This window comes from Dama dama, chromosome 10 (genome assembly GCF_033118175.1).
Source record: "Dama dama isolate Ldn47 chromosome 10, ASM3311817v1, whole genome shotgun sequence".
Classification (NCBI taxonomy): Eukaryota; Metazoa; Chordata; class Mammalia; order Artiodactyla; family Cervidae; genus Dama; species Dama dama.
In genome coordinates, this window is record NC_083690.1 from 22,140,421 (window position 1) to 22,153,463 (window position 13,043).

The 13,043-nt window shown below is 39.8% G+C and overlaps 1 protein-coding gene across 1 annotated transcript in view; it reads right to left on the reverse strand.

Annotated features, from left to right (window-relative positions):
• The window catches only part of COG7 (component of oligomeric golgi complex 7), an 86,237-nt gene that overhangs the window by 64,410 nt on the left and 8,784 nt on the right, over window positions 1-13,043 (reverse strand). Inside the window, exon 4 of the mRNA XM_061153005.1 lies at window positions 12,126-12,294. Within this exon, the coding sequence (XP_061008988.1) occupies window positions 12,126-12,294 (169 nt within the window). The remainder of the gene's footprint in view (window positions 1-12,125; window positions 12,295-13,043) is intronic.

The following is a 13,043-nucleotide window of genomic DNA, read 5'->3' on the forward strand; positions in this document are numbered from 1 at the left end:
TTCAATGCATGAGATAGGGTGCTCAGGGCTGGTGCACTGGGATGACCCTGAGGGATGGGATGAGGAGGGAGGTGGGAGGGGAGTTCAGGATGGGGGACACATGTACATCCATGGCTGATTCATGTCAATGTATGGCAAAATCCACTACAATATTGTAAAGAAATTAGCCTCCAATTAAAATAAATCAATTAATTAAAAAAAAAAAAGAACTATAGTCTTCCTCTGGGGAACCACATCCCTGCTTTCCATTCTCCTAAGATTTCAATGTTTCCAGTGGAACAACTCCACCTGCAGCTCTGGGATGACACCCAGGCCTGGTCAACCAGAGTCTTGAGTCCACACAATCAAAGTAACTGATTCAGAGGTGCCAAAGCTGCACATCAAATAAAATCAAGATTAATCCTGACACTCCTTCTTGAACTGCCCGAAAGGAGGATTAGAACTGCAATGGCCACCACACAAAGAATGTGCCTGCAAGTAAAACCAACACATAGAAAGACAGAGCCAAGAAATGGCAAGAGAGAGACTCTGGGTTCTAAGGACATAGCTTGGGCTCCTGAATCAGGTCAGGCCTTCAGCAAGTTTATCCCTGAACTTCTCAGTTCCATAAACCAATACAATCTCTTTTTCCTTTCAGCCACTTTGAAATAGGTTTTCATCACTTGACACCAAGAGAATCTCAAACTGATACAGGTATCATGTGAAAAAGATATTCACGCGGTCCCCAAGTCTCTACCTCACGTACCCAAAGTGTAATAATATATGGCCAATGGGTTACCATTTCATATCAATAACTGACTTTTAATTATAAACAAACAGTATAAAAACCTTATGGCACCAATAGGAAGCATCCTGGGCCTTGACATTAAAAAATGAAGAGTCCCCCAAAATTCATTTATTGTTGCTCCTACATATGATTTTGCATTTTATTTAGACTTAAAACACTCTGCACATAGGCTATATGTCATAATTATATGTTAAATAAAATAAATATATAGAAAAAATGCTCTTAAGTCTCTTCCTAAAATAGTTCCCCCACTGTATCAGTCTGCACAACTTACCCCACCCCACCCCCGTTTCTGTCTAGGTGTAGACAGCAAGCACCACCCTTCCTTCTAGGCATGTGCTGAGAGCTGCCCTTCACTTCTCCCACTCTCTGATGCTCATTTTTCCTGGAGAAAGAGGATACCTGGTTAAATGTACAGGCAAATACAAACAGCAGCAACGATAATACCTAAGGCCTTCGAAACGTAGAGTAGGTAGCAACACTGAAACAAAGTCACTGTGGGTAAGCTAGTCCACTTTTCATTCACAGAACTTCCAAAGCTTCTCCATTTATGCAAGCTCACTTGTAACCTCAGGGCAACCCTATGAGGTAAGGGGACACTGAAATAAGTTTGTCAAGATCACACAACTAGAAGGGCCCAGACATGTCTTGGCCAGGTTCCTGAGACACCATCTAACTACTGTGACTTGTCCAGAATGACGACTGACAGAAACAAGACTTTAAATCTGAGCACCAGTAAAGAATCCCAGGAGCGTACGTCCAGCTGTATGAAACCGCATTCCAGAGGAGAGTCTCTAGGGAACATGGGGTACTTGGAACAAAGCGTTACCCCCAAGAACGCATTTGGAAAAAACCAGGGAGTACGGAGAGCTGGAAGAATGAGAAAGGGATAAAAAGGTGATCAGAAACTTTAGGATAAACATGAAGCTGAACAGGAAAGGGAACAAAATTACAGCTGAAATCACCTGGGCTTGACTCAGCAAAAATTAATGATCTATAAAGTTGTGATAATATAAATATTGTTTACTGATTCAATTAAAATAAGGAGACAGGAGGATAATGGGGAAGAGAAAGAGGAGTGGTATGAAAGCTAAATCCTTAGCTGGAACAACAGAAGTCAACAGACAACGCCTAAAAAATTGAAACATGAAGAAATAAACTAATATATTTATCATGCAGAAAGATAAAGTAAAAGACCACAGAAAAACAGCTCTAAAAGTGGTGGCCTTCTTGGGTAAGGACTAGGTAGAGAAAGAAGATGTTACTTTCCCCTTTTAGACCTTTTGGTACTACTTAACTTTTCGGCACTGTAGATGATGGAAAAACACTTAACTAAATTCAAGAAAGTGGAAGTGAGAGTGTTAGTCACTCAGTCGTGTCTACCTCTCTGTGACCCTACGGAGGCTGCCAGGCTTCTCTGTCCGCAGAATTCTCCAGGCAAGAATACTAGGGTGGGTTGCCATTCCCTTCTCCAGGGGATCTTCCTGACCCAGGGGTCGAACCCAGGTCTCCGGCATTGCAGGCACATTCTTTACCATCTGAGCCACCAGGGAAGCCCAAATTCAAGAAAAAACCCCAATTAACTCATGTGTGGGTCTGGACTTCCAAATTGTATTGACAGTTTAGTTAAATCTGCTGAGTTGCATGGCTTTTTGGAAATGATGCAGCTCTCATTCTAAGAGAGTGTTCAGGAGTTCTTTACTGGCCTCTTAGGAATTATTCCCTTTATAAGGGCTACAAGTTATAAGGGCTACAAGTCTTGAATGAGAGGTTCCGGAGAAAGAGGAAGCAATATTCCCTGGAGGCTTCCTCTGGATCAGGAGCTGCGCTCCTGTCTTGTTTAATCCTCCCAAGAACACAGTGTGTATTCTACGCTCATTTCACTGAGCAGGAAGTGGAGGTCTCTGCTAATATGCGGCACCCCAAAGATTTGAAACTAGCTCTGCCCATCTCCAGTCTACAGTCCTTCCATTCTTGCCACATTCCTCAGCAGACTAGTAAATTGTCAGCAGCAATGAAATCATTCCCTCAATAGAAACTCCTTAATTTGTTCAAGGCAAACTATGCTCTGTCCCCACCTTCCTTTCCAGCCTCACCTTTGACCATTTCCCAATGTTCATTTCACTAAAATGGGTTTAATTATTATTCCCAAAACAGACCCTGAATTTTCTCCTTTCTATACCATCCAAATATACATTATTCCTTCTGCCCTAAATGCTTTTCTTCACCTATCAAATCCCTATATCCATGAGAAAATGTTCATGCTATATTGCTAAAGGGAGCAAAAAAGATGCAAAATTGCCTATACTCAATGCATGTATTTTCCTTAAAAGATATATATATATACAAAGGAAAAAAACTGGAAAAAATACTAATGGTCAAAAATTTTTAAAGTAATAATAATAAAGGGACTTCCCTGGTGGTTCAGTGGTTAAGACTTTGTGCTTCCAATGCAGGAGGTGAAAGTTTGATCCCTGGTCAAGGAACTAAGATCCCACATGCCACAGGGCACAGCCAAAAAATAAATTAATTTTAAAAAACTTTTTTAATTTAAGAAAAATATTAGCAGTCACCTCTGGGTGGTGAGTTTACTGGTATATCACTTTGTTTTTTATACTTTTTTCAAATTTCAGTAACTTGCACATGTATTATTTTATAATCAGAAACAATTTAAAAAATTTTTTAATTCATCTCTTTCAAGGTTCTGCGCATATACTAGCTCTTTCATAAAAACTTCCTCGATTTTCCTTCATCCTTTCCTTCATCCTGGGGAGGCAGGCCTAAGGCAGTTTTCACATTCCATTCTGCAATAAAATTATCTGTGTACTTGTTTTCTCCCAGCCTCACCCTCAACCAAGGTGTAAAGTCCGTGAAGGACAGTAATCTTTTTCATTTTTGTATTCCCTGCCATTCCTCACGTAATTAATATTTTAAACGCTATTTACAAGTTAGTAATCCCTTTGAAAATTCCTACTCTGATTACATCAGATGGGAAGTAAACAAACAAACTAAACTCCTACACATTCATATATTTAATGGTTTGAGGAATAAGAAAATTATCTGGTAAACACCAGCATTCAACAGATAGCAATGGACCCTTTGCATCTAATATCAAGTACTTTCTTACATTCTTCCCTAAGGGCAGAGGAAGTGCTAAACACAACACTTGGTTCCAAGCCTACTGATGAAAAAACAAGAGATACAATTTCAGCAGCCTCCCATGCACGCAACATCTCTGGCTGCCATCTGCCCCCTTCTGGTCAAAACACAGATGCCACAGCCTTAGAATAAAATTTAAAAGAAGGAATGGGGGAAAAAACCCTGAGCTAACAGGTGCAAAAAACCTCTTTATATCTGTTCTGTTTTCCTCCATTTCTGGTAAATCCAATAAGCCGCTGAGAAGGAAAAGCTGTAATAGCAACCACTGTGGATTTAACTCAGCTAAACTCCAGAGACTAGCCAGTAGTTCTCATTGTAATGGGCAAGACTCCATGAGTTTAAAAATGACTATGTGCTTTTAAAATGCTTATTATTTTCATAAGATCACTTAGATAAATGAATATCCCTGCCATATGTAAAATTAGGCCCCAAAAAGTTGCTTCAATTTATGAACTGAATCCACTAGTTGTATAAAATGAACGAGGCATGTATACTTGACGATTGTGGATATTGTGTCAGGGATATACTAATTTATCAGATTTCCCTTTAAAAATTGTTAGATAAAGAAGCACCTTAGCCTTCTTGGAAAGATAATTGATTAAAGAGCATATTACTTTTGTGGCAGGAAAAAACCCTTCCCAGTGCTAACCAAAATTAACCACCAAAGAAAAACAGTTTCATCCATCTGTGTTGACGCCAGGAAAACATCCATACTACACACTTCAAAGAATACTAATCAGATATTCAATCATTTTGGCCGATGAGTGGGTATGCTGGGAGAACCTGGACATTAGCATGGGACACCATAATGGAAAGGTAGGGACCAAGGGCCAAGGAGGCCTGGACAGGCAGGGGAGGGTCTGCTTCCACCCAGCTCGGCAGTGGGACAGCCGCAGGACCCATTTCCCCCTTCTGAATCAGCATCCTGCTTACAAAGAGCAGAATCTAGAATCAAGCCTGATACAAATTTGTGAATGAAAGCTGTCAAATACAGCTTACTCCAAAACCAAAACCAAAGCCCATGATCCTGACCCACAGGGCATTCTTCAAACCTGATTCCAGCACCAAGTAGCCAATTCACACAAAAGGAAAGGAAAAAAACCTAAAATTCATGAAGCCCCCGTCCCCACTCCTACTTCCCTAATCCCCTATCAAATGGATGCATACCCCAACCACACAAGTGAGCTCCATGGTCTACAACTGCGACAAATTCACCAGAAAACCGGAGGAATAAAACTGCCAGATGGGGGTTTTCCAAAGGTCCAGCTCTAGTCCTGGCATCATGCTAATGAAGAGAAGATGCAAAATAAGGAACTGACAAAATGGGGACGACATGGAATGAAGAGGCTGGAGAAGAGTCCTGAATCCATTCTCTTTGGGCAACTGAAGAGCACACCAGAGAATGTAGCCTTTAAATCAAGGGCAAGAGGAAAGCTTTCAATTAAGTCCAGGTAAACAAGGAGGCTTGATCCTTGGAAGAAAAGCTATGACAAACCTAGACAGCGTATTAAAAAGCAGAGACATCAGTTTGTCAACAAAGGTCCACCTAGTCAAATCTATGATTTTTCCAGTAATCATGTACAGATGAGAAAGTTGGACCATAAAGAAGGCTGAATGCCAAAGAATTGATGCTTTCAAACTGTGGTGCTGGAAAAGACTCTTGAGAGTCGCTTGGATTCTGAGATCAAACTAGTCAATTGCAAAGGAAATTAACCCTGAATATTCATTGGAAGGACTGATGCTGAAGCTGCAGCTGCAATATTTTGGCCACCTGATGCAAACAGCTGACTCATTGGAGAAGACCCTGATGCTGGGAAAGACTGAGGGCAGGAGGAGAAGGGTGTGACAGAGGATGAGATGGTTGGATAGCATCATTGACTCAATGGACATGAAGTTGTTTTTTTTTAATTTTATTTATTTCTGTGGCTGCATCAGGTCTTAGTTGTGGCCCGTGGGCTTAATTTAATGGCTCCATGGCATGTGGGATCTTAGTTCCTCAACCAGGGGTTGAACCTATGCCCCTTGCAGAGCAAGCTGGATTCTCAACCACTGGACCACCAGGGAAGTCCCCTGGACATAAGTTTAAACAAACTCCAGGAGACAGTGAAGGACAGGGAAGCCTGGAGTGCTGTAGTCCATGGGGTTGCAAAGAGTTGGACACAACTGAGTGACCAAACGACAGCGAAACAAGGAGAGGTTTCCATGGAGATCCCATGCTCATTATTTTTCAGTAAACAGTGGACCCAGAAAAAAAGCACCCACATACAAATATGAATAAATAGAAACAAACAAAAAAATTCCACCATGTGACCTTTGCAAAAGGGGTAAAAAAGAAAAGGAACAGAACCTGCAGAAGGTGCACTCAGAGAGCACATCAAGACAACCAGAGAGAAGATAATAAAGAAGCAGGGACTTAAACAATTAGACCAGTCACAGGCCACTTAGACCTAACAAACAACACAGAACACTCCACCCAACAATGGCAGAATACACATTTTGCTACTGCTGCTAAGTCACTTCAGTCGTGCCTGACACATTCTGAAGTTCCCATAAAACATTCTCCAGGACAGACCACATCACAGGCCACAAAACAAGTCTTAATAAATTTCTAAAGACTACAACCATACAAATCATATAGTATCTTTTCCGACCACAATGGAACAAAACTGAAAATCAACTAAAGAAGGAAAACTGAAAAATTCACAAATAATGTGGACTCCAAAACAACAAATGAGTCAAAAAGATACCACAAGAGAAATTAAAAAATGACAAATGAAAACAAAAACCTAACAGACCAAAACTTATGAGATGCCACAAAAGCAATCCTAAGAGCTAATTTATAGCTGTACATGCTTACATTAAAAAAGAAGAAAGATCTCAAATCAACAACCTAAACTCTTACATCTATCAAAACTAGGGGGAAAAAAGCTAAACCCAAAGTTAGTAAAAGGGAAGAAATAATAAAGAGCAAAAATAAGTAAAACAGAGAATACCAGAAACAAAACATTAAAAGCAACAAAATGAAGGGTTGAAAAAAAGTCTTTGCAAAAGTGAACAACATTGATATACCTTTACTTAGGTTCACTAAGGAAAAGGAAGAGGACTCAAATAAATAAAATCAGAAATGAAAGAGAGGACATCACTACCAATTTTACTAAAGTTAACAGAATTATAATAAAGTACTATGGATAATTATATGATAACAAATTGGATAAACCAGGTAAAATGAACAAATTCTTAGAAATACCCAGTGTACCAAGACTAAATCATGAAGAAACAGAAACTCTGAATAGACATAAAACTAGTTACTGAATCCATAATCAAAAACCCTCTCAACAGAGAAAAGTATACCAGATGGCTTCATTGATTAACTAAGAATTAACACCTGGGCTTCCCCGATGGCCCAGTGATTAAGAATTCACCTACAAATGCAGGGGACACAAGTTCAATCTCCAGTCCAGGAAGATTCCACACACCTCGGGGCAGCTAAACCCGGCGCCACAGCTGCTGAAGCTCACATGCTCTAGAGCCCATGCTCTGCAACAAGAGAAGCCACATCAATGAGAAAGCCCACACCACAGCTAGAGAAAGCCCATGTGCAGCAACAAAGACCCAGCAAAAAAGAAAAAAAAATGTTTTTAATTAATACTAATGCTTCTCAAACTCTCCCCCAAACTGAAGAGCACTGAAGACTTCCTTGCCTATTCTATGAGGTCAGCATTACCTTAACACCAAAGCCAGGCAAAGACACTGCAAGAAAAGATCAATATCCCTGATATATACAGATGCAAAAATCCTCAACAAAATAGTAGCAAGCCGAATTCAATGGCATATTAAAAGGATCATATACCTTGACCAAGTGGGATTTACTATGGGATGCAAGGAAGGCTCAACACATGAAAATCAATAAATGTAATACACCACATTAACAGAACAAAGGAAAAATGTTCACATGATCATCTCAACTGATCCAAAAAAGCCATGTGATAAAATGTAAGACTTTTTCCCAGTTAAAAACACTCAAAAAACTAGGAATAGAAGCAAATAACCTCAACATAATAAAGGTCATATATGAAAAGCCCCCAACTAACATAATACTTGATATGAAAGACCATTTCAAACTTTTCCTCTGAGATCAAGAATGAGACAAAGATGCCCACTTTTGCAATTTTTATTCAGTTCAGTACTAGAAGTTACAGTCAGAACAATTATGTAAGACAAAGATATAAAAAGCATTCAAACAGGAAAGGAAGAAGTAAAAATATCTTTGTTTGCAGATAATATGATCTCATATATAGAAAGTGCTAAAGATTGCACACACACACACACACACAAAACTGTTAGAACTAGTAAGTTAAAGCAGCAGAATACAAAATCAACACACCAAAACTCACCTGCATTTCTAGACAGTAACAATGAACAATCTTGTACACTGAGTCAAAAAACACCACTGAAAGAAATTTTAAAAGATATAGATAAATGAAAAGGCATACTGTGCTCATGAATTAGAAGATTTCCAATGGGAGAAGGTGAGGGTGAGATGCATTGAGAAAGCAGCATTGACACAGATACACTATCATGTGTAAAACAGATAGTTAGTGGGAAGTTGCTAAATAACACAGGAAGCCCAGCCTAGTGCTCTGTGATGACCTACAGGGGCAGGATGAGGGGAGGGGAGGGAGGGAGATATATATATATATATATATACATATATATATATATGTATGTGTATATATATATATATATATATATATATATATATATATACACATACATATATATATACACACATATATATATACACACATATATATACATACATATATATATACACACACATATATATACAATTATGACTGATTCGTGTTGTTGTATGGCAGAAACCAACGCAAAATTGTAAAGCAATTTTCCACCAATTAAAAAATATATTCAATTTTTTTAAAAGATGATAATACTACTCAAGCCACCTACAGATTCAAAGTTATCCCTTCCAAAATGGTGTTCAAAGGTGTTCTCTGGAAAAACAGGAAAATCCACCCTAAAATTCATATGGAATTTCAAGGGACCTCCAAAAAGCCAAAACAGTCTTGAAAAAGAAGGACAACGTTGGTGGGTTCGCAATCCATGATCTCAAAAGTTACCACAAAGCTACAATAATCAGAACAATGTGGTACTGGTGTAAGGACAGAGATATGCCTCTGTATATACAGAGAATAGAGAGCCCAGAAATAAACCTTTACACACATGGTCAAAAGATGTTCAACAAAGCATCAAGATCACTCAAGGGGGGAAAGGAGAGACCTCTTAACAACTACACTCAGAAAAAATGATGCTCAGAAAACAGGATGTCCACATGCAAAAGAAAGAAGTTGGACCCTTACCTTGTACCATATATAAAAATTCACTTATAATGTATCAAAGACCTAAATGAAACTAAAACTCTTAGGAAAAAAAAAATATATAGGGCGAAAGCCTCATGACTTTGGATTTAAATTTGAAATATAAAAATATTTTTTTAAAAGAGAGCGCATTTTGAACTTCCCTGGTGGTCCTGTAGTTAAGAATTCACCTATCAATGCAGGGGACGCTTGTTCAATCCCTGTTCCAGGAAGATTCCACATGCCACTGGGAAACTAAGTCCATACGCCACAATTACTGAGCCCTAGTGCCTAGAGCTCTGTCTGCAACAAGAGAAGCCACCGCAATGGAAGCCTGTACAGTGCAGTGAAGGGTGACCCCACTCACCACAACTAAAGAAAGCCCACATGCAGCAGTGATGACCCAGTGCAGCCAAAAATAAATAAACCTTTAAAAAAAAAAAAAAACAGAAAAAATATATCAGAACCTTTTATGGTTTCATTTCATCATTGAAAATGTACCATCATATACAAAAACTTCCCTGGTGGCTCAGATGGTAAAGAGTCTGCCTGCAGAGCGGGAGACGGAGGTTCGATCCCTGGGTCAGGAAGATCCCCTGGAGAAGGAAATGGCAACCCACTCCAGTATTTTTGCCTGAAAAATCCCATGGATGGAGAAGCCTGGCAAGCAAGCTACAGTCCATGGGACCACAAAGAGTCAGACACGACTGAGACTTCACATACATAAAACTGGTGCTACATCTCAGGAGCCAAGAGATGAAAGCATTTTCAAAGCAGGAGGGAGTAGAAAATATTGTTAAGTGTCGTTGACAATGAAAAACAAAAAAGTATAAAATGATATTAGGCTTTCAGGTTTGGTGATGACATGGTTGTTGGCGACCTTCAACAGAACAGGTTTAGGAGAACATTAACCCCAGAGCAGAAGAGCTTGCGTGATATGAGCAAGTGAGCAGGAAGCAGGGCAGTGGATACAGACTACAATCTGCCAATATACCAATAAATAGATGTTAAGGTTAGAACAGTAGAACCCTATACGGAACAACAGATTGGTTCAAGATTGAGAGAGGTGTATGACAGGGCTGTATGCGGTCACCCTGTTTATTTAACCTATATGCTGAGCACATTATGAGAAATGCCCGGCTGGATGAGTTACAAGTTGGAATCAGGATAGGCGGGAGAAACGTCAACAACTTCAGACATGCAGATGATACTACTATAATGGCAGAAAGCAAAGAGGAAACTAAAGAATCTCTTGATAAGGGTATAGAAAGAGAGTGAAAGAGCTGGCTTAAGACTAAAGATTAAAAAAACTAAGATCATGGCATCCAACCCCGTTACTACATGGCAAATAGAAGGGGAAAAGGTAGAAGTAATAATAGATTTCCTCTTCTTGGGCTCTAAAATCACTGTGAACAGTGACTTTAGCCATGAAATCAGAAGACAACTGCTTCTTGGCAGAAAAGCTATGACAAACCTAGATTGTGTGTTGAAAAGCAGAGACATTACTCTGCCAACAAAGGTTGTATAGTCAAAGCTATGGTCTTCCCAGTAGTCATGTACGGTTGTAAGAGCTGGACTATAAAGAAGGCAGAACACCAAAGAACTGATGCCTTCGAACTGGTGGTGCTGGAAAAGAATCCTGAAAGTCCCTTGGACAGCAAGGAGATCAAACCAGTCAATCTTAAGGGAGATCAACTCTGAATATTCACTGGAAGGACTAATGCTGAAGCTGAAGCTCCAGTATTTTGGTCATCTGATGTGAACAGATGACTCATGGGAAAAGTCTCTAAAGCTGGGAAAGATCAAGGGCAGAGGAGGGCATCAGAGGATGAGATGGCTGGAAGGCATCACCGATACAATGAATATGAACTTGGGCAAGCTCCAGGAGATGGTGAGGGACAGGGAGGTCTGGCATGCTGCAGTTCATGGGGTTGCAAAGGGTCAGACACAACTGGGAGACTCAACAACAACAATAAGGTAAGAAAGCAGCTTTACTGCTGCTTCTTATTTAACCAATAGTTTCGTGGATGAAATGGAGAGGGAGAGCAAGGTAAACTTATGTGTTGGAAAAAATCACTGGAAAATAACATAGTATTATAATGGTCTTGATAAGGGTCAAAACTCAAGATTTGTACAATTTTCTAAATGGCTTAAGATTTGTACATTTTTCTAAATGGTTTCCCTGGGTGCTCAGGTGGTAAGGAATCCACCTGTAATCTAAGAGACCCAGGTTCAATCCCTGGGTCAGGAAGATCCCCTGGAGAAGGGAATGGCTACTCACTCCAGTATTCTTGCCTGGAGAACCCCATGGACAGAGGAACCTGGTGGGGTACAGACCATGGGGTCATAAAGAGTCAGACATGACTGAGCAACTAACACTAAATGTAAACTTTACCTCAAAAAAAGAAAGGATCCTAAACTAACACTGAACTCCAGCTATTGATATGAATGCTGAAGTGTTTACGAGTGAAGTCTATTGATGTCTGCAACTTACTTTTATTTGCATAATAAAAATAAGATGGATGGATAGAGAGGTGGGTAGATGAACAGACATGTGATAAAGCAAAAGTGGCAAGTGCTAATGCTAGGATCTAGATGATATGTTCACCGGTGGGTTACTACAACCTGTCTGTATTTTGAGAAAGTTCATATAGAATGTTCAAGGCAATCACCATGAAGTTACAGACTGACTTCCAATCTACGTAATTTAATCAAAATTAAGACATTCTAAAGCTGAGGACATGGAAAGCCTCATCTGTTTAAAGGGATGTACAGAGAGATGGGAAGCAGCCAGCACTCACCGATAGACTGAGATGTGAATGCTGCTACTATCTGGGGGCTGGCCAAGGCCTCCAGCCGGTTCTTCAACGCCTCCAAGTGCACACATTTTTCTGAGTAGTCTGGTGTATCAACGAGCATCATGAGGCTGTTCTGCATACCTGTGAGCTTGGCTGAAATCACAGCTATGTCCTATAAGAAGACCAGAAAAAGTAAGTAATATTTATGTTAAGACACTCCAATAACGAGAATGTGGCTCATAAACACTTCATGTTCAGTATTACTACTCTTCAAGTAAACGCAAATTAAAACAAGGAAGTGCCATTTTCCTAACAAACTGGAAAAACTTCTGAAAAATTATAACCGCTATTTTTGGGAAGGGTGCTGCCGGGACCAGCCGGCAAAGAGAACACGACCTGACCGCAACAGCATGGAAGCCTGAGAAAAAAGCCGATAGTAAAGAATGGGGTTGAGAGGACTGAAATGCTCTTGAGGCAAGTCAGTGATTTTATTGAGTAAAACAGCTACCTTTATACTAGTACAAGCAGAAAACATAGTTCATAAAAATGCCATCTGGTTTTTGTCACATCAATACAATTCTTTGTCTTAAGTGATTGCAGAAGCTTACATTCCTTTTTTCACATTCCAAGATAAACTAAGTGAAGGTCACTACTATGTTTTTCTCAAGGAAGAACAAAGGAGACCCGGCAAATGTTTTACTACTTTATCATGGGGTGGCGGGACAGGGAATGGCCTCTTTCAAGGCTTTCCCAGGGCCTTTTCAGGCCTTGTGCAGGCAGGCTCCCCGCAGGGTGCAAGGAAAAAGTTTGTCTAAATTCATATTTTTTCTGGGGGGGCAAAGTAGCAATATGCATCAAGAGCTTTAAAAATATTCACACCCTTAGAAATTGGTATTTTCTGTTCTAGAAATCTAAGGAAAA